The sequence below is a fragment of the Schistocerca americana genome, chromosome 7 (genome assembly GCF_021461395.2).
Source record: "Schistocerca americana isolate TAMUIC-IGC-003095 chromosome 7, iqSchAmer2.1, whole genome shotgun sequence".
Taxonomy (NCBI): Eukaryota; Metazoa; Arthropoda; class Insecta; order Orthoptera; family Acrididae; genus Schistocerca; species Schistocerca americana.
In genome coordinates, this window is record NC_060125.1 from 311,215,377 (window position 1) to 311,240,515 (window position 25,139).

Genomic DNA, 25,139 nt, shown 5'->3' on the forward strand with positions numbered 1-25,139 from the left:
GGGCACATACACATGGTGGGCTATTTTAATGCACTGACTCTGAAGGCATGCATGAGCCCACTCATGACAATTCTACTGCAAATCAATCCAGATAAAATGTTCTGACACCTGGTGGGTGGATGCTCTAGTCACAATGTAGTTTGACATCAGAACCAGGCACATCACCAAGTTGTAATTGAGGGCTCAACGATACATCGTGCAGTAACTTTCAGAGATCCTCACCAGATTCTTTTATCTTTGTGAGCTGAACAAAATCAATAGAATCTGTCGCACAGTTAACCTGTAACAGACAGTTGGTGGCCATGTTGTTTATATCAGAAATGTCACTGTTGAATTGAGCAATAAATTCCAGTTGGTTGTACTACTGTGGTAAACATTTGTTGTTATTTCTGAAGGCATAGGTAAGTGGCTTATCATTGCTAAATATCGTGAATTCTATGACCTCCAACCATGGCTGAAAGTATCTGACTGCCTTGTACACAGACAGAAGCTCACAATCATAAGCATTCTATTGTTGTCGAGAAATGGATTGCTTATGCGAGAAGAGGGCAAATGGTTGCCAACTGCCACCAACTTGCAGCTGCGGAACACTGCACCAATAGTTGTCTGAGAGGCATGAAGCTTACTTAAAGTGCTGCATCCAATGCAAGGTGTGCCAGGAGTGCAAGATTTGCTAGGCTCTGCTTCACTACTTCAAAAGCAGAGCTCATCTCTTCTGTCCAATGGATGGCTGAATTCCCCTTAGCCTTGAGTCCAGGAGTGCTGCGATTAGTGGTTCTTTCACTTTGGCTGAGTGAGGAAGATGTCGCCAGCAAAAATTCAGCATCCTGAAGAAATGGTGTAGCCCTTTGAGGGTTTATAGCCATGGGATCTCTAAAATAGCTTCCACATTCTCTGATAGCGGCAATGCCCCTGCAGGTGAAATCAGATGGCCCAAAAAGTTGATCAGAGGGTTAGGTTTAACAACACACTGTGCTGTTCTAGGCATTTAAAAATCTCCGCCAGATGTTGCTGATGCTGATGCATTTCTGCTGAAAAGACGAGGGTATTATCCAAGCATGCAAAGCAAAATGACAGTCTCTAAAGCATGGAATCATATGAGTCTCTGCCATGACTGAGTGGCACTGCACAAATCATATGTCATACCAAGACTGTCGAATATGTTGAATGGAATGATTAAAATAGTCTTTGGCATGTCTTTGTTCACCACAGGAATTTGTGTAAAAGCCTTTGCACAGCCCAGCGCAATGAAAACAGCTGCACAATTGAGCGCATTATTTTAGTCCCTTAACAGAGGCACTGGATATCTGTCCAGATTTTTTCTCGTATTCAAAGCTCAGCAATCATTACACAGGCTACAGGCACCATTTTTTTTAGGTAGAAGATGGAGGGGTAAAGACCAAGGACCAAGGACTGCAAGAAGGGTGAATAAAATCTTCTCTGAGCACTGAGTTGAACGCCACCTTTGCAACTGAGAGAGACAACTTAGAGTTAAACATCAAGGATAGCCTGAAACTGGTGGCCATTGGTAGTTTTGATAAAATGCCAGTGGAAGTGGCTACTGCTGAGCTGTTGATGGTAAAAAGTCAGAATGAAGTTGGTGGCCAACAATTATAGAGATAAGACTGTGTGAAAATGCAAAGAACTGAACCTGTGTCCGAAATGAATCTCCATCTGATTTTCCAGTCATTAATATCGCCACATTGACTGACTGACTGACTGGCAATTGGATGCACATACGTCTAATTGTTGCTGTCATTTGAGTAGGTGTAAGGTGAAAAAGACATGGGACAGTGATATGCACATTTACAGATGGTGGTAGTCTTGCATACACGAGGTATAAAAGGGCAGTGTAATGGCAGAGCTGTCACTTGCATTCAGCTGATTCATGCAACAAAGGTTCCTACATGATGATGGCCACTTGACAGGGATTAACAGACTTTGAATGCTGAATGGTAGTTGGAGCTAGGGGCATGGGAAATTATACTTCAGAAATTATTAAGGAATTCAATATTCTGAAATCTGCAGGGTCAAGAGAGTGCCAAGAACACCAAATTTCAAGCGTTACTTCTCATCACAGACAAGGCAGTAGCCGATGGCCTTCACTTAACAACCGAGAGCAGCGGCATATGCTTAGAGTTGTCAGCACTAACAGACAAGCAAACTTAGAGAAATAACCATAGAAATCAATCTGAGACATACGACAAATTTATCCATTAGGACAGTGCAGCACAATGTGGTGTTAGTGGGCTCTGACAGTAGACAACCAATGTGAGTGTCTTTGCTAGCAGCTCCTCTCCAGGGCTCTGAGCATATCAGTTGAACCCAAGGCAGCTGGGAAACCATGGCCCGGCCAGACAAGTCCCGATGTCAGTTGGTAAGATGTGATGGTAGGGTTCAAGTGTGGTGCAGACTCCCGAAGACATGGACAAGGCACAGCACAAGCTGATGATGGTTCAACAATGATGTAGGCTGTGTTTACATGGAACAGACTGGGTCACTGATTGGCAATGGTTATGTTCAGCTACTTGAAGACCATTTGCAGCCCTTCATGGACTTTATGTTCCAAACAATTATGGAATTTTTGTGGACAACAAAGTGTCATATTGGACCACAATTGTTCATGACTGGTATGAAAAACATTCTGGACAATTCGAACAAATAATTTGGCCACAAAGATCGCACAACGTCAATCCCGTCAAACATTAGTGGGACATAATTGAGAGGACAGTTCACACGCAAAATCCTTCACCAGCAACACTTTCGCAATTATGGATGGCTATAAAGGCAGCATTGCTCAATATTTCTGCAGGGGACTTTCAACAGCTTGGTGACTCCATGCCACGTTGAGATGCTGCACTATGCCGGGCAAATGGATGTCCAACATGAAATTAGGAGATATCCCATCACTTTTGTCACATCAGTCTAGGTGACTGTTTTGTGCCACTTAAAACCGAAAAGTTCAATTTGGATTAATTGCATAATGTTCTGCACTAATGACCTCTACCTTTGTTATAGTTCTGTGGAGCAAATCGTTCATCTGATGACCAGAGTGTCTTAAGCCACTCACATCACTGCTGAAGACGAGGAACTGTTGCATGGCACCTCTACAGTACCGACTGATGGTGGCTTTATTGCATCCTGAATCCTCTCACCCAGATCTGTGATGGCATCTAAGAGAATTTCCGTCTGAGATACTGCTATGGCTTTAACATGAGGCAGATCATGCATTACTAATTGGAGGCAACTTTTAACCTACAGAATACAGACTGGGATGCCCATGCATTCATTGTTACCATCTCACTTAGTGAATTGACATTACACATACATCAGTACTGTTACGCTGAAGTAGGTCCTACTCATGTGCTTCCTGTTTCGCAGTGAAGCACACATGTGGAACATAGTTAAAAAGTGTTGAGAAACAGGTTGTTCTTAATGCTTTGGAAAAAAAAAAAAAAAAAAAAAATCTGCTTTGAAGTTTTCCGAGGGACTGTATTCAATACAGTTGAGATGGTAATACAGGTTGAATGTACAGCAGAATCAGTAGCATCGTAGATTGAGAATGAGGTGCAGTTCGTGGATCACTGGTTCACGTCTCGCCCAACTCATCATTTATTTTTTTATTTTTTTTTTTTTCAATTTGGAATACCTATATCTCACAATTGTAAAATTCATCATCGTTTTTTACGAATGGTGCATATTTTATTGTTTCTAATTACACACTGCACGCGAAATTCCTGTTTTCATTTCAAATATAAATTCTTAATTGTCAATATTTTATGAAATATTGTTAATAAAGGTCACTTAAATTAAGAAAACATAACAATTTAACTTTTTAGGGTCAAAATAAAAAACCCAATACTGTTTATTTGAACTATGTCCATTGTTTTATATTACAGATGTAGTCTCACACAAACCAGAGTGATAAATGTTGTAGAAACATGAAAAACAATCAGTTTCACAATACTGAGCACATCATACAAATTCCGCATTTTTACATGTGCCACTGTACCGTTTCAATATGAACTCAACAGAAATGATCTGGAACCAAGTTAATGGATTTGGTCCAAGACATAACAGGACTGTTAAGCTGTCTGACATACTGGAACTAACAAACACAGCTTTATTGCATGTCATTGCTGAACACTGGCATGATATAGAATGGCATGTCATAAAGAAGAGGAGAAAATGCAGCACCTGGATAGCTTCATGGATTCTGTTGTTGATTGACTCGTTATCAACGTAGCTGAGCCGTGGCTGGCTCATGTTATGCTTTGCATTAAACCTTGGTTGCTATTCTGTGTTTAGTCTACTGCATTTATAGCGATTATGCTGTTATCCTCTCTCTCCATGAGTGGCAGCAGCAGCGTGTATTGATATTCGCACCCTTGTACTATCTTTGGCATTGCGCTTATAGTTTCCGGCTGTGCACACGGGCAGTTGGTCAGTTGGCGTGGAGCAGTGAAGAAGTCTCCGTGGCGCGTGTCTGGCCAGGGCCACTGGCGGTGTCCACGCGCGGTCGGAGTGTGAGGGGCTGTTCCGATTGCTACGAGGTCCGTGCCTCACCGAACTGACACAAAAGTTGAGTCTTTACTTAATCTACCAGCCAGCCCCAACTGTTCACATTGTGTCATTCGAATTTTGTTATAGGCTGTTGGGACATTCCTGCGAGCAACAATGTGTGTTTTCAAGTTGGCGATATTCTAGCCGCCCTCCTGTGCAGTTTAACTTAACTTGATTATTTTTTGATTGAAGTGCACCAGCAGAATCTTCTACCTTATGGCCTTTAATGTTCCGGTTACCTGCTCTGACCACTGACGTAAATTCAGGCAGTGTATTTTCCTCATCGTGTTGTGGCTGTCCAGTACAGTATGTAGTTTGACAGCCAAATGTGTAATTCATTGTGGGTGCCAATACCTTCTGCGTTGTTCCATTGAACTCCCTGTTGTGTGCTGGTTGGGTGGAGCAGAAGTTATCCTGTCACTTGGTCCATTGACTGTCTGTCGGTTGGGTTGCTGTCGGATTGAGAATTGTTGCGCCGACTGCCTGTCTCATCTAAGGGAGCATTAGTGTTTGAATTTCAGGCCAACCCTTGGAAACTTCTGAGTGCCGTTTGATGTGCTGCCTTTTCTTATTTGTCCTTCTTGCTTGTTTGTGAGTGGCTTCAAGCCGATTTTAATTTAAAGTTGTTTTGCCCTTAAGGTGTGAGATTGTTTGGGCCTTGAGCATAATTTAGAGAAATGTTTTAAGTAAGGCTTTCTGCCTTTTAAATTCAAATTCCTGTTTTTGAGTCTTAAGTTATTGGCCTTCAGCCCATTTTAAATTAAAGTTGTTTTGCCCTTAAGGTGTGAGATTGTTTGGGCCTTCAGACTAATTTAGACAAATGTTTTAAGATGAGACCTTCTGCCTTTTAAAATTCAAATTCTTGTTTTTGAGTCTTAAGTGATTGGCCATCTGCTGGCTTAAAATTAAAGTTGTTTTGCCCTTTGCCCTTGAGGCGTCAGATTGAATGGCGCATTTAGCAGGGAAGTAAGTTCTAAAATTAATGTTTGGCTTGCTCTGTTTTTAATGTTTTCTTTACTATTGTAATGTTTGTCAAATGAATAAAGTAGTATGTTCAAGTGCAACTGACAGCCACTCATTTTGGCCCCTTTCCACAAATTAAACTATCTGTCCTCTCCTGCGGGTATAGCAGGAGATCTCAGTAGCAGATGACGGTCCTAGAACTGAAACGTATTTCTTGAATTCGGAAATGGAAGGAGCTAAGAGATTACCAGATGACTGACTGTAATTAATACCTTCAGGGGCTTCAGTATTCAACAGTATGGTGAAACTCCTGCAGTATGCTTCTACATCACACATGGCTCGTTCAGCAAAATTATCACTCTTGTTTGTAATTAGAACACTATGTTAGGTGAGAATGAGAGTATTTTATGCTTTCCGTCTGGTCACCTACGAAGAGTGCGGGAGTGCTGGAGTTTTACCGAATATCATTTCATTCTCTTTAAAAATTAAATGGCATTCAAAGCTGTATTGTTTCTTTGCTTGTCTCCCTTTACATCTGAATTGCAACTGCTCGCATCATTGTAGGTTGGTTGGACCAGCTGGCTGGCCAGTGCTGTCCATGTTTAATGCACTGATAAAGCTGTTGTCCCGCATTATCACTTATTTATGTGCATCTAACGCAGCATAAGATGTATGCTTACAATCGTACTTGACTGTACTAGACACAGCTTGGTTTCCACTCCACGTGAAATGAAATCCAATGAGATTCAAGCAAACGCCGAAGAATACATGGCGTAATGTTTAGGCCAGGTTTATTGTTATGATGAAGAGATTGTAGTAAGTGGATTAAGGACAGAAAAGACCCACCATGGTTTAATAATGAGATTCCGAAACTGCTGAGAAAGCAGAGGCTGTTGCGCCGTCGGTTCAGAAGAGAATGTACAAATGATGACAAGCAAAGGTTTGTACATATTCATGCATCTGTGAAAAGATCAATGCATGGAGCATACAACTACTACCACTGTCATACCTCAGCAAAAGATATGGCAGTGAACCTGAGAAAATTCTGGTCCTTTGTAAAGTCGAGTATTTCTACGGCTTCCATCCAGTCACTTGTTGATCATTCTGGTGTGCCAGGCAAAACAAAAGCTGAAGTTTTTAAATTCACATTCCAGAAATCATTAATGCAGGAGAATCATACAAACATAACTTTGTTTAACAGTCAAAGAGACTCCTGTATGAACGGCATAGTAAGAAGAATTGCTGGCGTACAGAAGCCACTGAGGGAATTGAAAACAAACAAGTGACCAGGTCCAGATGGAATCCCAATTTGGTTTTTCTAAAAGTACTCTACAGCACTGATGCCTTACTTAGCTTTCATTTATCACAAATCTCTCATTCAGCACAAAGCCCCTAGGCGCAGATGACTCTTGTGTATAAGAAAGGCAAAAGAATAGACCTGCAAAATTACAGACCAATATCCCTAACACTGGTTTGCTGCAGAATCCTTAAATATTTTCTCAGTTTGAAGATAGTAAATTTTCTTGATATCAAGAAGCTAATGTCCACATATCAGCATGGTTTTAGAAAGCATTACTCATGTACAACTCAGCTTGCCCTTTTCTTACATGATATACTGCAAACTATGGGTGAAATACAACAGTTTCCATATTTCCATATTTCTAGAAAGCGTTTGACACAGTTCTCCATTGCAGGCTGTTAAAGAAGGTATGAGCACATGGAATAGGTTCACAGATATGAGAGTGGCTCAAAGAGTTCTTAAGTTATAGAACTCAGTATGTTGTCCTCGATGGCAAATGCTCATCAGAGACAAGAGTATTAGCAGGAGTGCCCCAGAGAAGAGTGATAGGACTGCTACTATTCTCTACATATGTAAATGATTTGGCAGACAGGATCGGCAGCAATCTGTAGTTGTTTGCTGATGATGCTGTGGTGTACAGTAAGGTGTTTTCGTTGAGTGAGTGTAGGAGGATACAAGATGACTTAGACAAAATTTCTAGTTGGTGTGATGAACGGCAGCTAGCTCTAAATGTGGAGACTTATAAGTTAATGCAGATGAATACAAAAAACAAATCCATAATGTTTGGATACAGCATTAGTAGCATCCTGTGTGACACAGTCACATCGTTTAAATATCTGGACAGAACATTTCAGACTGATACAAAATGAAACAAGCAAGCAAGGAAAGTAGTAGGAAAGGTGAATGATAGACTTTGGTTTATAGTGAAAATTCTAGGAAGGTGTAGTTCATCGGTAAAGGATATCAAATACAGAACAGTAGTACAATCTATTCTTGAGTACTGCTCAAATGTTTGGGATCCATAACAGTGAGGAAGACATCAAAGCATTACCGAGGTGGGCTGTTAGGTTTGTTACTGGTAGGTTTGAACAATACGCAAGTGTTACAGAGATGCTTCGAGAACTCAAATGGGAATTCCTGGAGGGAAGGCAACTTTCTTTTCGAGGAACACCACTGAGAAAATTTAGAGAACAGGAATTTGAAGCCGATTGCAGAACGATTCTGTTGCCTCCAACATACACTGCACGGAAGGACAACGAAGATAAGATATGAGAAATTAGGGCTTATATGGAGGCATCCAAATAGTTGTTTTTCCCTTCTTCTATTGGCAAAAGTGGAACAGGAAAGGAAATAACTAGCAGTGGTACAGGGTACACCCTGCCATGTGCCCTAAGGTGGATTGCGCAGCATTGATATAGATGTAGATCTAGAAGTGCAAACGAAGTTATGTGTCGGGTGCAGATCCCCCATTGCCCTAACTACACAAATGCCTTAGATGTTGAGACGGCTTTCCGTGTCTGATGTTTTCTTTCATTAACAGCTTATGCGCACGATCCTCTTGTGATGCAGACACTTAGTGAATCAACTGTGTCTTCAGTTTACTGTATAAATCTTGTGCAAGGGGTATCATGATTACACCTCCAACTTCAGTTACAAAGTGGTCGTCGAGCTGACTGTGGTTACTCCCATGTAATGAAAACAAGCTTCCAGCTGAGCAAACCAGAGGGGCCAGATTATGAGGCCAGAATCACAGTAATCCTACAGTAAGTCATGATACTGTTGAACTTTGGGCGCCCACAAAGTTTTGCAGTTTAGTATTTTGAAAATTATATGGCCAATCACAACAATGTGTACACCTTCTTCTTTTTCTTTTTCTTCTTCTTCTAGTAACTGAAGGCTGGTCATGCTGGGGTCATCAATCTCAGAGTGGCTATGGGAATATACATTAGGTAAATGTGCCTCTATTAAGCAAAGAATTTCTCACTGTCTAGTCCCCATGGAGCACTGATAAATAAAACAATCATCTATGCCAAATCAAGAGTGCCCTTGGCGGATGGCCCACGAACTTAGTGACAGTTAAAGGACACAGTACGTGACTGACTCATTCGTTCCAAATCTTTCACTCTACTGCAGAATGTACATTGTTACGAAACTTACTGACAGATTAAAACTGTCTTGTGCATCAATAACTTCAAGTTTGCCTGGAGACATTCTTCATTACAACAGCCATATGGTACGTTCTTCCTCTCCGGATTGTCACCCAAACAATTTTACATTTAGTGGAACAGTTAAGTGATGTAAATTCTACATTTCCATAGTTTCTGTGAGTGAAATGTAAATGTTATATGAATAATACACTGCCGGTTTCCAGTAACAAATATTTATTTGCACAACTAGTTTTGAGAACTCCCATCCTCATTGGTGTGCTCATTATTCTTTCAGATAAAATAGATTTATTCACAGTTCATCACGACATGACAATCACGTAGTCAGTAGTGTGGCATTAAGTCACAAGTATGTGACACTCAGGATATGACCTTTTCAATTCTTCTCTCTTTTTTTACTTTTTTACTCTCTTTTTTGCTTTCTGTTGATATCAAAAACACACAAGTAGTAATAAAAGACACTAACTGCAATGTACAATTAAGGTATCAAATAAAAACCGATAGTAACTACTGGGCTTTCAGAATTGTAGGTTCTTTGCATTAACTAACTGGAAATGAAAAAGCAAAATTATTTAATAATTCCATATTGAAAATGGCACTCAAAACATAGAATAATGTTTAAATAAAAGACTGTATTCCTTTCTACAGCTAAAACCTCTCAAGAATCAAAAGGCTAGCTGTTTTATTGTTTTTGTTATGATTTTTTCCACTTCTTTTCTAATACCAATTACTTTTTGTTTCTAAAGTTCATGTTGAACACTGTCTTTTCTATGATCTACAAATTTAAGTACACCCCTTTCAAAGATTAAAATAATCTTTTTCTTTTTTTCCTCATAATTGCAGTTTGCTAAAGTAAACATAAAAGAAACCCTCCTCTTCACGTAATAGAATTACCTGTTACCACATGCTGCCATCTCTGACTTATAATCTACATCAGTTGTTCCCTTACTCTCTTTTCCATTGATTCAAGATGACTCAGCAACTTAAGTGCACGCGCACACGCATGCACACGCGCACACACGCACACACACGCGCACGCGCGTGCACACACACGCACACACACACACACACACACACACACACACACACACACACACACGGAGAGAGAGGAGGGAGGGGGGGGGGGAGAGAGGGAGAGAGAGAGAGAGAATTATAATACTATTAAAAATTGAAAGTAATACCGGCATGTTGTGATGATCTGCAAACTTCTGTGCAGTGTTAGTTTTTACCACTTGTTCTTCTTTACAGTCACACTTATTTCCCACTAAAATGCGAGGAATGTCACTGGTGAGATTATGTCGATTGCATTCTTCAATCCAGTGTGGTAATGACTGGAAAAGAGATAGAGACTCAATTATTTTTTAAAAGAATGTAAACAAATAATGGTGTGACAGTGAATACAGACGCTATGAAGTATTGATGCACAGTAAATTGATAGGGTGAATCAATGTTTAGTAAAAAACATTATAAACAACTTTTCATTTGCAGAAAAAAAATTTATTTCTCAACATAATCTCTATCAATCACAGTTATTCTGATACAGTGAGAACCAAGCTGTTGCTCCCATTGTCTCAGAAAAGAAATTTTAGGTTCAACTATTTTCAGTGTATATGACAACCCCTTTTCCTCCTGCAAACCATTTTTTGTGCTTAGGAAACACGAGGAAGCCAATTGTGACTACTCTGAGGGGAAAAGAATGTTTATTCTTGAGTTGCAGCAGAAGTGGTTGCTCCTTTGTGTAGCTTGTCCAAAGGCATGGGCATCATGCTAAATAGTTATGCATCATTTTTATTATGGATGAAATTTACTTTCTTCATGTGAGATGATTGATTCCAGAATGAACAGGCATATTCAGCTGTCAAAACATGCAAGCCACATTGGCTGTTCTCTTGAGAACAGCAGGATCTGTATGCCATTTGTTGCACACCAATTTTCTAAGAATATTGTTGGGTTTAGAAAAGGAAGAAGCACGATCAACCTGATATTTTCTATCCGTCAATTGAAGGAAAAAAGTTGGGAGTATAACAAAGGGTGATAATGGTTCTTATAGACAGAGAAAAGGCATATGACTCACTTAACAGGGAAAGACTCTGGGAAGAAATGAAGAAGATATATATATAGAAGATGGATACATTAATGTAATAAAGACAATGTGCAGACGACACAATTGTAGAATTAGAACACCATTGGGGAACTCTGAATACTTCAAAATAAGACAAGGACTTAAGCAAGGAAGTATTCTAACTCCTGCACTTTTTAATGTTGTGATGGAGGGACTGAATAGGGCACTTAAAGATATAGCAAAAGAAAAAGACAAAATGATAATTTTTGCAGATGATATGGTAGTATGGCGTGATAAAGAGGTAGATGTACAGTTACAACTTGATGTGTGGAAGGAAATAATGAAAAGGTATGGATTAAAAATAAATAAAGATAAGAGTGAAGTAATGGTATTTGGAAGAGAGAAAGGGATCAACGGAAATATTACCTTGAATGGAGAACCCCTCAAAGTGTTAGAAAGTTTCACTTATTTAGGGAGTGAAATCTCTAGGGATGGAAGAATAACTAACAAAATTAATAGGAGGTTACAGAAGGGAGGCAATTTCTACCAAACAATAAAACACCTGATCTGGAATAAGGAAGTTTCAGAAAAAGCAAAACTCGTATAAGAATTACTACTTCCCTATTGTCATCTATGGTGGAGAAACATGGACAATGACAGAAAGGGACTGGAGCAGACTGCAAGCAGGGGAACTAAAATTTCTCAGAGCAGTTAAGGGAAAAACAAGAATGGACAGAGTAAGGAATGTAGAGATTAGAAAGGACCTTAAACAAGAAAGTATGAGAGAAGAAATTGAAAAAAAGAGATTAAGATGGTATGGGCATGTTAAGAGGATGCATGGGCAGAGACTCCCTAAAATTATGGAAGAACTAAAGATGGATGGGAAAAGACCTAGAGGGCGCCCAAGAACACGGTGGAAAATAGGAGTGAGAATATCTGTGGAAAGGAAAGATGTGACCTGGCAGCAAGTGGAGGAAGAAAAGTGGTGGGAGGACCAAGCCAAATGGAGAGGACTCGTCAGCACCCAGACCCGGCAGTAGCTGGAGCGGGATTCGGATATAGATAGATAGATAGATGGAATGTTTGTTTTTTGTTGCCTTCCTGAAATTAAAGCTTTGTCCGAGGTAGAATACACATTATTTCCAGAGACAAAAATATTCTCCGATAAATGGGTCGGCACTGACCTGGGAATGGGATTTCCAATAAATCTGAGGCAACATTTCTCTATGATGGAGCATGCAAAACATAGATTGGTTGGTTTAAAAGAGGGGGGGGCACCAAACTGCTAGGTCATCGGTCCCTTATTCCGATTAAAATAACTGCACAAGAGTGGAAGTAAAATAATCAAGACATACAAAACACAGCTGGAAGAAAGGAGAAAACCACAAGAATGACAGAAGGGCAACAAACACTAAAATGGACAAATTTGGACAAGAAAACCATAGAGAGATGCAAGAAGCAAGTAGAAGAGATCAAAACAAGAGAGAAGATTACCATGGCTGGCTGACCATGAGAATAAAAAGGAGAAGCCAGCCACTCTGCAACACATTTAAACTTCCACCCTAAAAGCATTAGGGTGGAGGACACAGAGGGACAAAGTACATGTGCTAAAACTTAGATCAAATGATAAAGCCTACCCTCACAAATAAAAGATAAAACTAAAGTTGCTGCTGAGGCATTGTCACCCAACACCGAAGGTAGGGTGCTGGGAGAGTTAAAAGTCCGCCGCAGAGCAGCTAAAAGTGGGCAGTCTAGCAAGAGGTGGACGACCGTCATTTGTGAGCCACAGCGACATCGCGGTGGGTCCTCGCGACGGAGGGGGTAACACTGTGTTAGCAACGTATGGCCAATGCGGAGCTGGTAGAGGACAACTGATTCCCTGCGAGAGGACTGCATGGAAGACTTCTACACAGTCGTAGCCTCCTTAATGACACGCAGTTTGTTGTGCGTACTGTTATGCCATTCCATCTCCTAAAGCTGAAGACAGAACGCAGGTCAGTTTCAGGGATACCCATCTCCAGAAGCAGTTTCCGCGTAGCCTGTTTGGCCAGCCAGTCAGCAAGTTCTTTGCCTAGGATGCTGACGTGTCCTGGGGTCCACACAAACACCATGGAACTACGGGACTGTTCCAGGGCATAGATGGACTCCTGAATGGATGCTACCAAAGGATAGCGAGAGTAGCACTGGTCGATAGCTTGTAGGCTGCTCAAGTAGTCCGTACACAGGAGAAATGACTCACCAAAGCATGAGCGGATGTGCTCAAGAGCACGAGATATGGCCGCCAGCTCTGCAGTGAAAACACTGCAGCCATATGGCAAGGTGTGCTGTTGAATATGTCCTTCATGAACATACGCAAAGCCTACATGACCATAACCCATTGAGACGTCAGTGTAAATCACTTCATGGTACCAGTACATGTTGAGAATCGAGAGGAAGTGATAGTGGAGAGCCGCAGGGTTAACAGAGTCCTTAGAGCCATGCAAAAGGTCCAGAACAATATGCGGCCTGGGTGTACACCATGGAGGTGTATGTGAATGGACCTCGAGGAGAGGTGGTAACAGGAAGGAATCCTGTTCAGATAGAAGGGACTGGATGTGAACCGCAATCATAAACCCTGACCTGGGGTTAATGTGGGAGATGAACCGCCTTGGTTGGGAAAAGGAGATGGTAATCTGGATGTGCAGAAGAACTACAAACGTGTGCATCATAACTGGCGAGCAGCTGTGCACACCTAACCTTCAATGGAGGCATTCCGGCCTCCAGAAGGAGACTGGGCACCGGACTCGTTCTAAAAGCCCCAATCGCTAGGCGAACGCCACAGTAATGCACTGAGTCAAGTAAACGCAATGCTGAGGGCGCCACCGAACAGTAAACCAGACTCTCGTTAGTCAAGGTGGGATTGAACAATGGCTCTGTAGAGCTGCAGCAGTGTAGAGAGATCTGCACCCCAGTTGGTGTTGCTCGGGCAGTGGGGGTCATTGAGGTGCTGCCAGCACTTCCGCTTAAGCTAATGAAGGTGAGGTAGCCAAGTCAATCGGGCTTCGAAAACCAGTCCTAAGAATCAATATGTCTCCACTACAGCGAATGGATCACCATTCTGGTTCTGGATGAATGGTGCGATGCCGACAGAAATGCATGACACACGACTTTGCGGCTGAAAACTGGTAGCCATTGGCAAGAGCCCATGACTGCGCCTTGTGAATGGCTCCCTGTAGGTGCCACTCAGCAACACCAGTACTGGAGGAGCAGTATGAAATGTAGAAGTCATCCACATACAGAGAAGGTGAGGCCGATGGCCCTAGACTGTTAATAGCCACTAAAAATAGAGAGACACTCAATACAGAGCCCTGTGGAATGCCATTCTCTTGAAGACGGGGGGAACTATGGGAGGCACCGATTTCAACACCTTAGGTACATAGGGACAGTAAGTTTTGGATAAAAATAGGAAGCGCGCCCCAGAGACCCCACCCATATAATATGCCAAGGGTATGATGTCGCCCAGGTCGTGTCGTTTGCTTTACACAAGTCAAAAAGATGGCAACTAGATGTTGGCGTCTGGAAAAGGCTGTTCAGATGGCAGACTCGAGGCACACAAGATTATCAGTGGTAGAGCGAACCTGGCGGAAGCCACCCTGAGATGGAGCCAGTAGGCCACGTGACTCCAGGACCCAACCCAACCGCCGACACACCAAACGTACCAGCAGCTTAGAAAGAAAAATTGATGAGTCTGATGGGCCAGTAGCTATCCACATCAAGCGGGTTTTGACCGGGTTTGAGCACCAGAATGATGGTGCTCTCCCGCCATTGTGATGGAAAGATGCCATCGCACCAGATCCGGTTGAAGATGGCGAAGAGATTTCGGTTGTAGTCAGATGAGAGATGTTTAGTCATCTGACTGTGGATCCAATCCGGCTGTGTCAGGGCAATATGCAAGGGTGCTGAGGAACTACCACTCTGTAAGTGGGGCATTATAGGGTTCATTGTGGCATGTAGTGAATGAGAGGACTTTCCTTCCCACCCACTGTTTGAGGGTGCGAAAGGCTGGGGGGTAGTTCTCTGTCGCAGAGGCTCGAGCATAGTGCTCAGCAATCATGTTTGTGTCAGTAGGTAACACGCCATTGATGTTAATGCCAGGGACACCTGTTGGGGTCTAGTACCCAAAAAGACGTCTGATCTTCGTCCAGACTTGTGAAGGCAACGTATGGCACCCAATGGTCGACACGTGCCTCTCCCAACACTCCTGTTTCCGTCGTTTTATAAGCTGCTCAATGCAGTCATGGAGCCACTTATAGGCTATTAGGTGCTCTCGGAAAGGATGCTGCTTATGTCACTGTAGAGAACGCCGATGCTCTTTAATTGCCTCAGTGACTTCCGGCGATCACCAAGGGACTGTCTTTCGCCGTTGGCACCCTAAAGAATGAGGGATCGCGTTTTCTGCCGCAGAAATTGTCATTGTAGTGACCTGCTCAACGACAACACCTATGGCAAAATGTGGGGGAGATTCAGTGGTTACAGCAGAGGTGAAGGCTTCCCAGTCTTCCTCGTTTAAAGCCCACCTAGGTAGGTGTCCGTGGGCATGACGCCGCGGCAGTGACAGGAAGATGGGGAAGTGGTCAAGAGGGGTCTGAAGGGGCACAGATTCACTACATACTGAGTTCACGACATAGAAGCAAACTCCACCTGACACTCTAGTATAGTCGCTACGATTCCTGTAATATCCCTTATAGCCGTGGATGCCAGGGGTCCGCATTGCTGGGAATCAGGTTTCCTGGAGGGCGATGCAGAAAGCAGCCAGGTGTTGGAAAAAACCGCCGCAATTCCACTGAAGGATTACATGATTGTGAGACTGGGGAGGCAGTCTATGCCTCAGGATCACCTGCTGCGACCAGATGAGTACCTGTGCGATCAACATCCATCGTGTCTGAGGGCCCAGTGAGATCTAGGTCCTCAGCGGATGCCAGGATCTCCACCTCATTCTCAGACACAGAGCTTGTAGGTAGTGGTGGTGTGGGTGCCACCACAGTGCCTTGGTTCTTGGGGGTGGTTTCCTTTTTACGACCACCTACCTATGGTTGCTTCAAGCCACTGGCGGGTGTCAGCTTTGCCACTGGTAGGAGCCAGGGGAGGGAGTGATCAAAGGGATCCCTCCTGGCGCGAGGAGCTGAAGAATACTTATGCTTCTTGGGCTGAGATGTGGGGACCGACATCCCCAATGGTTAGGGGGGGGGGGGGGGGGTTGCTCCTGAAGTAGGTTGTGCAGGAGCAACAAGGAGGGAAGTGCCCCCCCCCCTCCCTCCATCAAGGGGGCAGGTGGAGGCTGACGACTCTGAGAGCCAACTGTACACGGCAGAACATAAAATAGAATAGAATCTTTATTGTCACATGACATGTTATATACAATCATTTGATTGAAACATGGTGACTCGTCAATGAATAATTCTATGCCTACCTAAGTATACCTAAAACAAGATACATAAAAATAATGCATATGGATGCTCCCGGAAGCACATAAAAAGATATTACATGTTAGATTTCTTCCTTTTTCTTAAAACTTTCCACAGTGGTTTGAAATCATTCTTTTAAAGTATTTTTCATGTTTGTTTCTGTAGTTCATAAATATGGGCATACTTCAAAGACCCCATACTTTAATAAAAGGACTATATATATTTACATCTAGATATTTAGATACATAGTTTACTTGATACATAGTAAAGTATGGACACATATAAAAAGAACATATACCTCCATTAAAAGAGAACATATGCATACACATAGAACGTTATGTAGAAAAAAAACAGGAAAACAAAACAGATGTAATATCTCCTACTTGTCTTCCTCATTTATAATATCATCCACACTATAGCAGCATTTGCTTTTTAAATATTTTTCAATGTTTGCACAGATAGATTCTAGCTTGCAGTCCTTCAACTTTGAATGGATTTTATTGCTAAGCTTCAAAGCCATGTAATATGGAGTATTTTCAAATAATATTAGTCTGTGGCAAGGTAACATGTAATCTTGTTTGTACCTTGTTTCATAAGTATGTGTAAATGAATTTCCCTCAAAAAGATGTGGGTTTTTTAACACAAAGAAAAGGGTTTCATATATAAACATGGAAGGAATCGTAAGCAAATCAAGGCTTGCAAATAAAGGTTTTCATGATTGCCTATTGTTTGTTCCAGTCATAGCTCTGATAATTTTTTTTCTGTAGCTTGAACACTCTGAGGAGGCTTCCTTTTTCAACTTCTCAAAAAATTATGCCATATCTTACAATTGATATAAAATATGCATGATACACAATTTTCCTAACAGCTAAGTCAGTTACTTTATTCAGAACTCTCATTGCGTAAGCAAAACTATTTAACTGCTTCAATAAGCAATTCACATGATCAGTCCATGACAAGTTTTTGTTTATGGTGACTCCCAGAAATTTGACAGATTCAGCAGTTAGCAGTTCTCTGCCTTCATAACTTAACTGTGTTACATATTCAACAGTTTGTTTGGTCCTGAAGTGTACAATTTGTATTTTTGTTAACTTTATTTTCACAGCATTATTATTTATCCAATTTTCTAGTTCTTGAAGAGTCTGTTTTGTTTTCTGTGCTAATTTTTCAGTGTTTTTACAGCAAACTACTGCTGTTGAGTTATCTGCATACAGAATCGTATCTGAAGTTACCTTACCTGGCATGTCATTTTTATTATTATTATTATTATTTATTTTATGGCCTTCATTGGACCACTCTAGTCAAAAATACAAAGTTCTAAACAAGTTGTTACACAGGGATACAATTTGGTTCAACAATAACTTAATATGATATTTAGGTAATATAATTATTAGAGTCTATTCTTATATGAAAGGTGTTTTCCTCTTCTGTCTGCCCAATATTTCTTCATTCTTTCAGATATTTTCTTTCTTTCTTCATCTGAGACCACTCTTCCTGTACTCCTTTTATCAATTTTCATTTGTAGTCTGATTTGCAGGTCTTGCAGTATTCTGGTTTTTTCTGTCTTGTTTTTTAGGTCATCTACTGTAATTTGAAGTTCTTTTATATCTTCCTTAATTTCTGTGATCCATTTAATGTCGCTCTTGCTATTCCACAATTTTTGTATTTTTTTTTTTCCTAATTCTGCTTTCTAGAGTTCTCATCAGATGTCCAAAGAATGAGATGCGCTTCTTCCTGATTGTGCTCATGACTGGTTCTATTTTCTTATATACTGTTTCATTTGATGCTATTCTCCAATGTCCATTTATTTTATACTGTTTATTTATACATGTCCTAATTATTCTTCTTTCTATTTTTAGTATTCTGTCAATTTCTGCTGTATTAGTTGTTTTGAAGATTGTTTCAGCTGCATACGCTATTTCTGGTTGTGTAACTGTTTTGTTGTTGTTGTTGTTGTTGCGGTCTTCAGTCCTGAGACTGGTTTGATGCAGCTGTCCATGCCACTCTATCCTGTGCAAGCTTCTTCATCTCCCAGTACCTACTGCAACCTACATCCTTCTGAATCTGCTTGGTGTATTCATCTCTCGGTTTCCCTCTATGATTTTTACCCTCCACGCTGCCCTCCAATACTAAATTGGTGATCCCTTGATGCCTCAGAACATGTCCTACCAACCGATCCCTTCTTCTAGTCAAGTTGTGCCACAAACTTCTCTTCTCCCCAATCCTATTCAACACCTCCTCATTAGTTATGTGATCTACCCATCTAATCTTCAGCATTCTTCTGTAGCACCACATTTTGAAAGCTTCTATTCTCTTCTTATCTAAACTATTTATCGTCCATGTTTCATTTCCATACATGGCTACACTCCATACAAATACTTTTAGAAACGACTTCCTGACACTTTAATCTATACTCGATGTTAACAAATTTCTCTTCTTCAGAAACGCTTTCCTTCCCATTGCCAGTCTACATTTGATATCTTCTCTACTTCGACCAGAATCAGTTATTTTGCTCCTCAAATAGCAAAACTCCTTTACTACTTTAAGTGTTAGGTTAGGTTAGTGTTGTTTAACGTCCCGTCGACAACGAGGTCATTAGAGACGGAGCACAAGCTCGAGTTAGGGAAGGATGGGGAAGGATATCGGTCGTGCCCTTTCAAAGGAATCATCCCGGCATTTGCCTGAAACGATTTAGGGAAATCACGGAAAACCTAAATCAGGATGGCTAGAGACGGGATTGAACCGTCATCCTCCCGAATGCGAGTCCAGTGTGCTAACCACTGCGCCACCTCGCTCGGTGCTACTACTTTAAGTGTGTCATTTCCTAATCTAATTCCCTCAGCATCACCCGACTTAATTCAACTATATTCCATTATCTTCGTTTTGCTTTTGTTGATTTTCATCTTATATCCTCCCTTCAAGACACTATCCTTTCTGTACTGCTCTTCCAAGTCCTTTGCTGTCTCTGACATAAATACAATGTCATCAGCGAACCTCAAATTTTTTATTTCTTCTCCATGGATTTTAATACCTAATCCGAATTTTTCTTTTGTTTCCTTCACTGCTTGCTCAATATACAGATTGAAAACATCTGGGAGAGGCTACAACCCTGTGTCACTTCCTTCCCAACCACTGCTTCCCTTTCATGCCCCTCAACTCTTATAACTGCCATTTGGTTTCTATACAAATTGTAAATAGCCTTTCGCTCCCATATTTTACCCCTGCCACCCTGTATTTGCCTGACCAAAAGTCTTGTTCCTCCTGCCACCGAACTTCACTAATTCCCACTATATCTAACTTTAACCTATCCATTTCCCTTTTTAAATTTTCTAACCTACCTGCCCGATTAAGGGATCTGACACTCCACGCTCCGATCCGTAGAACGCCAGTTTTCTTTCTCCTAATAATGACGTCTTCTTGAGTAGCCCCCACCCGGAGATCCAAATGGGGGACTATTTTACCTCCGGAATATTTTACCCAAGAGGATGCCATCATCATTAACCATACAGTAAAGCTGCATGCCCTCGGGAAAAATTACGGCTGTAGTTTCCCCTTGCTTTCAACCGTTCGCAGTACCAGCACAGCAAGGCCGTTTTGGTTAGTGTTACAAGGCCAGATCAATCAATCATCCAGACTGTTGCCCCTGCAACTACTGAAAAGGCTGCTGCCTCTCTTCAGGAACCACGTGTTTGTCTGGCCTCTCAACAGATACCCCTCCGTTGTGGTTGCACCTACGGTACGGCTATCTGTATCACTGAGGCACGGAAGCCTCCCCACCAACGGCAAGGTCAATGGTTCATGGGGGGGAGGGGGGGTAACTGTTTTATAGTGTTTTAATTTTGCATCTATATAGGCTTTTTTTGTTGTATGTAGTTTTGGTAATGTAATTTGCGTAGTTCAGTTTCTTTCTTTTTTTTTTTTTTTTTTTTTTTATTGTATTCTGCCATGATGGCTTTTCATTTAGATTGTATGTTATTATTTCGCCTAAATATTTAAATTTATCAACAATTTTGATTTCCTGTTCTCCTATTGTAATTTTGTTCGCAAGTGGTGGATCAGTTAGCATAATCTCCGTTTTTTCAAATGATATTCTAAGGCCTACTTTCTCTGCTATTTCTTGTAGTGATTCCACTTGTTGCCTGGCTTCTTGAACGGTGTTGGCTAGGAGAGCAAGATCATCAGCGAATCCCAAGCAGTTTAAGCTAATATCATCTTTTGCACTTCCAATTCTTATCCTCTTTGGATTGTCCTTGTACCATTCTCCCATTATGTATTCCAGTGCACAGTTGAACAGTAATGGTGATAGGCAGTCACCTTGTCTTAAGCCTGTTTTTATGAGGAATGGTTCCGAAATTTCTCCTCTAAACTTCACTTTTGAATTGGTGTTGGTTAGAGTGAGTTGTATTATTTTAATTAGTTTTGGATGGAGTCCTAGATTTCTTAAAATTTTTAATACTGAAGGTCTGTGGAGACAGTCATATGCCTTCTTAAAATCTACAAATGTTATTGCCAGAGGTTTGTTCTGTTTCTTTTAGTATGCCATAATCAATTTTAAACTAATTATCTGCTCTGCACAGCTTCTCCATGGTCTGAAACCTCCCTGATATTCCCCTAACTCCTGTTCTAATTGCTCCTTGATTCTTTCATATAGGATCTTGGATAGAATTTTGTAAGTGCAATCTAGGAGAGAGACTCCTCTGTAGTTGTCTGGGTTGCTCTTATCTCCCTTTTTGTGTAGTGGGTCATTTATATAATATATAAATAGCAATGGGCCTAGTATGGACCCCTGGGGCACACCTGCTTGTATTTCCTTTCAACTAGAGCAATCTTTCTCGGCCTTATGTTGTATAACTACCCTCTGTTTCCTATTTTTGAGATACAATTTGAACCAATTTAAGGATTTTTCATGGAAGCCACAAGAAGCTAATTTGAGGAGCAGCTGTTTATGGTTTACCATATCAAATGCCTTACTGAGGTCACAGAAGATACCGGATACACTCTCCATGTTATCGAGGCATTTGCTTATTTTAGTGATTAGTTCATGAATAGCATCCACAGTGCTTCGGCTCTTCCGAAATCCATACTGATTATTAAGAATAATGTTATGTTTTTTGTTATATTTTTCTAGTAGGTTACACGCTATGCACTCAAATATTTTAGAAATAATTGGTAGTATTGATATCGGGCGAAAATTGCCTATCTCCTCTAGTCTTTCTAATTTACGATTAAAACTTTTTATTTTTATGCACCTATTTCACTCCTGACAATTTAGCATATAGCTTTTGATTTATTTGTGGCATCTGATATGTATTTACTGTTTGCCATTTGTTTTGCCTGTTTAACTACTCTACCAAACATTCTTTTGTATTTGTTTACATAGCTGTTCTTTGACTGCATGTGCAGTTTCCTCTTTCTAATACTAGAGATCCTGATGCCTTCAGTTACCCACGAGTTCTTTTACAGTTTTTGTCATGTGCTGTTATGAAGGGGAAGCATTAATTGAAAACATTCATGAATTCTGATACGAAAGCATTGTAGTTTGTGTTTACTGAGTACCGCTTGCTGAAAGACCAGGATGTTTCATTTAGTCTTGAGACAAATGTATTCACACTGTGTTGGCTGAAGTTCCTGACTCGTTTCACTGTTACAGTTTTATCTAAATTTGGCAATGAGATAAAAAGGACTGAATGGTCAGATATACCTAATTCTAGGATGAACTTTTCTGTAGCGCCATAGCTGATGCTATTCATTATATTATCTATACATGTTGCAGAAGATGCTGTTATTCTAGTGTACTCACTGAAGTTTAATGTTAAGCCATTTGTAGATAACATGTCCTTCAGAGAAACGGCAAACCCATCATCAGCTCTTACATTTATGTTGAAGTCAGCACAAATTATGACCTTTTTACATAACTTTTCTACCAGCAATCTATACAACAAAGTTTTAGGTTTGTCTAAAAATGCGCATGAAGCAGAACAGTCAGGGATATGATATATACTAATAATTAATATGCCGTATTCCAGAAGTTCAATGCAGCTGCTTTCAAATAATAGTTCCTCGTTCAAACAATTAAAAGTCCGCCCGACTTCAAAGCTTAGTGAGTCTTCTACTATAATGCACGATCCTCCAAAACCATTTTTTCTACAAATACTTGCTGCTAAACTGTAACCTGAAAGTGAGTTTATCAAGTTTATATTTTCACTTTTAAGCCAGTGCTCGTTTAAGCATATAACTTTTACAAAACTTGTGTTCTCTAGCAATACTTCTAGTTCATACAATTTGTTCATCTTTCCTACTGACAGACCACCTATATTAAGATGCATTATAAAAATTATTACGTTTTAAATCAAACAGAGAATCATTTAATTGGTCATCGAATGTGGCACCTGAGTGGGTCTAATTCTAAATTGCATTCCGTTATTTTGTTTCTTGTGGACCATATTCCATGGGAATTGGTCCACTCTGTTAGTTTCCCTGTGAAGGATCGCCCAGCACAATAACAGACTTATTTTTACTTTCGTTGATGAGAGAGATCTCTTCAAGAGTATTTCTTATGTTAGAAGCTAGCATCCTTTTACCATATTTGTTGAGATGCATTCCATGGTATGTGAAACAGTTTCTTTCATAGTTACTAATGTCTATCACCTTAACATTCACAAACTTGGCACAGAAGTTTTTCAGCTTTAAATTAGTAAGTCTAATTTCTTTGTTTACGCACAACCAGTCTGGTAAGTCATACCTTAGTGGCAATGTTGTTATGATGACATTGGTGAAACACAGGAACCGCAGAACTTTAAACAGCTTCTTAATAAAGGCACTAACTTCGTTCCTGGGGACGTTATTATCACACTGTATGAGCACAGCACAATCAGTCCTTGGGAAATCAGAAAATTCTTCATCAAAATTTACTCCCAGTTCTACAATGCCAGAAACTTGAACACTGTCATTCACATTGTTCGTCAATAATTCCGGAATGTTTCGTGCATGACTATCACCAAATAGTTTCACTTTCTTCTTTTGTAGCTGTTTTTCCACTGCTGAGCCGTTGTTTGACGAACACTTAGCATATTCCTTTGAAAAACCATTACTACACAATGCTCAGATGTCTTTCTCAGTTTCCTGGTGTAGGTGGGTGTCTTCTTCTGATGAAGTACAATTTGTACGGTGAATCCACATATCCACTTTGTTTAAATCAGATTCTTTATTGTGATCTTGTAGTGATGCAGAGAAACGTATTTTCTTTTCCAAAAGAGCACTCTTATTCTTCAGAGCATTATACTTTTTGTTTAGAGCAAACATACCAATTTGAAGTGCTCTGATTATTTCATCCTTTTTTCTGATTACATCTTTAAATTTGTGTTCACAAGCATCACCAATGCACCTATGATAAGACCATGTAAAATCACCAGTTACAAATTTTATGCTTACTTTGGAACATTTCTCATGAAACGAATGGCGGTAGTTACTACACTGGATACCCTTTAATACTTGCTTGTCACAAATCTTGCAGTTGTTTGCACTTTTAAGGTCGTTTTTATTGGTGCTGCTTTCACTTACGACTTTACCACACAGCGCCATCTCAACTACTGGACAAAGTACACGGTGAACGTAATGTACAATCTGGCAACCATTCTGCATCTATACGCTGCCTATAATTAATACTAATGTAATCGTAGAACCATTGTCGTAGTGGCCCCTTAGGTTGACTTCATATGCACAGGATGTAGCCTTTCATATTTTCTTGTAGCCTTTCATATTTTCTCTTAGCCTAAGTGTAGGTCAGTCATCCCAGGGTCTTTTATTCCATTATTTTTCTTTCTTTCTGGAGAATCCTGCAGTCTGGTGAGTAAGGCGAATGGTACTCTCGAAAGTTGACACAGATCGGAGGCGGGGCACAGGGAGTATTGGGATGTGAAGGACGTCCACAATCCTGACAGGGGAAGAGGTATGGCCCAACTTCCCGCACTTAAAGCACGGCATCGGGGGAGGGATATGTGGCTTTACGTCACAGCAGTAGACCACCACCTTGACCTTGTTGGATAATGTGTCACCCTCAAAGGTCAAGATGAAGGCACCGGTGGCATCCTGATTACCCCTCAGACCCCAGTGGATGCATGGCTCATCGTCAGACTGCAAAAGAAGGTCCCTATGAAATATGATACCCTGCAGAGGATGTCATTTTTATCAAGACTGACCCTGATCACATTTTGGACAAGCCCTCAACCTCCAAAAACTTGTCCTCTAAATGCTCCACAAAAAACTGACGCTTCATGGACATGAAAGAGTCCACATCAACTCTCGTACATACGAGGTACTGGGGTAAATAAACTTTGCTGCCATCCTTAGCCTCACGTTCCTCCCAAGGTGTGGCCAGGGAGGGGAATGATTTGCAATCATATTTCTTAGCACTGAAGGTAGACCTCGACCGCTTAGAGACTGCTGGTGATGGACCACCAGAAAGAGATGATGCACTACACTTCATTGCATGTCATCTGCCCTGATGCCGCCCACACCAACAAGGGGCCCTGCCCATGAGTGCCACCCAGCTGCAGCAAAGGCCACCTGGCAGGATGGCCATTGCTGGGAGTCTCGATGCCCCAGGGGGACGGGCATCTACTCCTTGGCATACATAAGGAGTT

General features: G+C 41.0%; 1 protein-coding gene across 1 annotated transcript in view; it reads right to left on the reverse strand.

Annotated features, from left to right (window-relative positions):
• The window catches only part of LOC124621889 (putative Ras-related protein Rab-33), a 112,802-nt gene that overhangs the window by 41,953 nt on the left and 45,710 nt on the right, over positions 1–25,139 (reverse strand). The window contains exon 3 of the mRNA XM_047147360.1: positions 10,173–10,322. Within this exon, the coding sequence (XP_047003316.1) occupies positions 10,173–10,322 (150 nt within the window). The remainder of the gene's footprint in view (positions 1–10,172; positions 10,323–25,139) is intronic.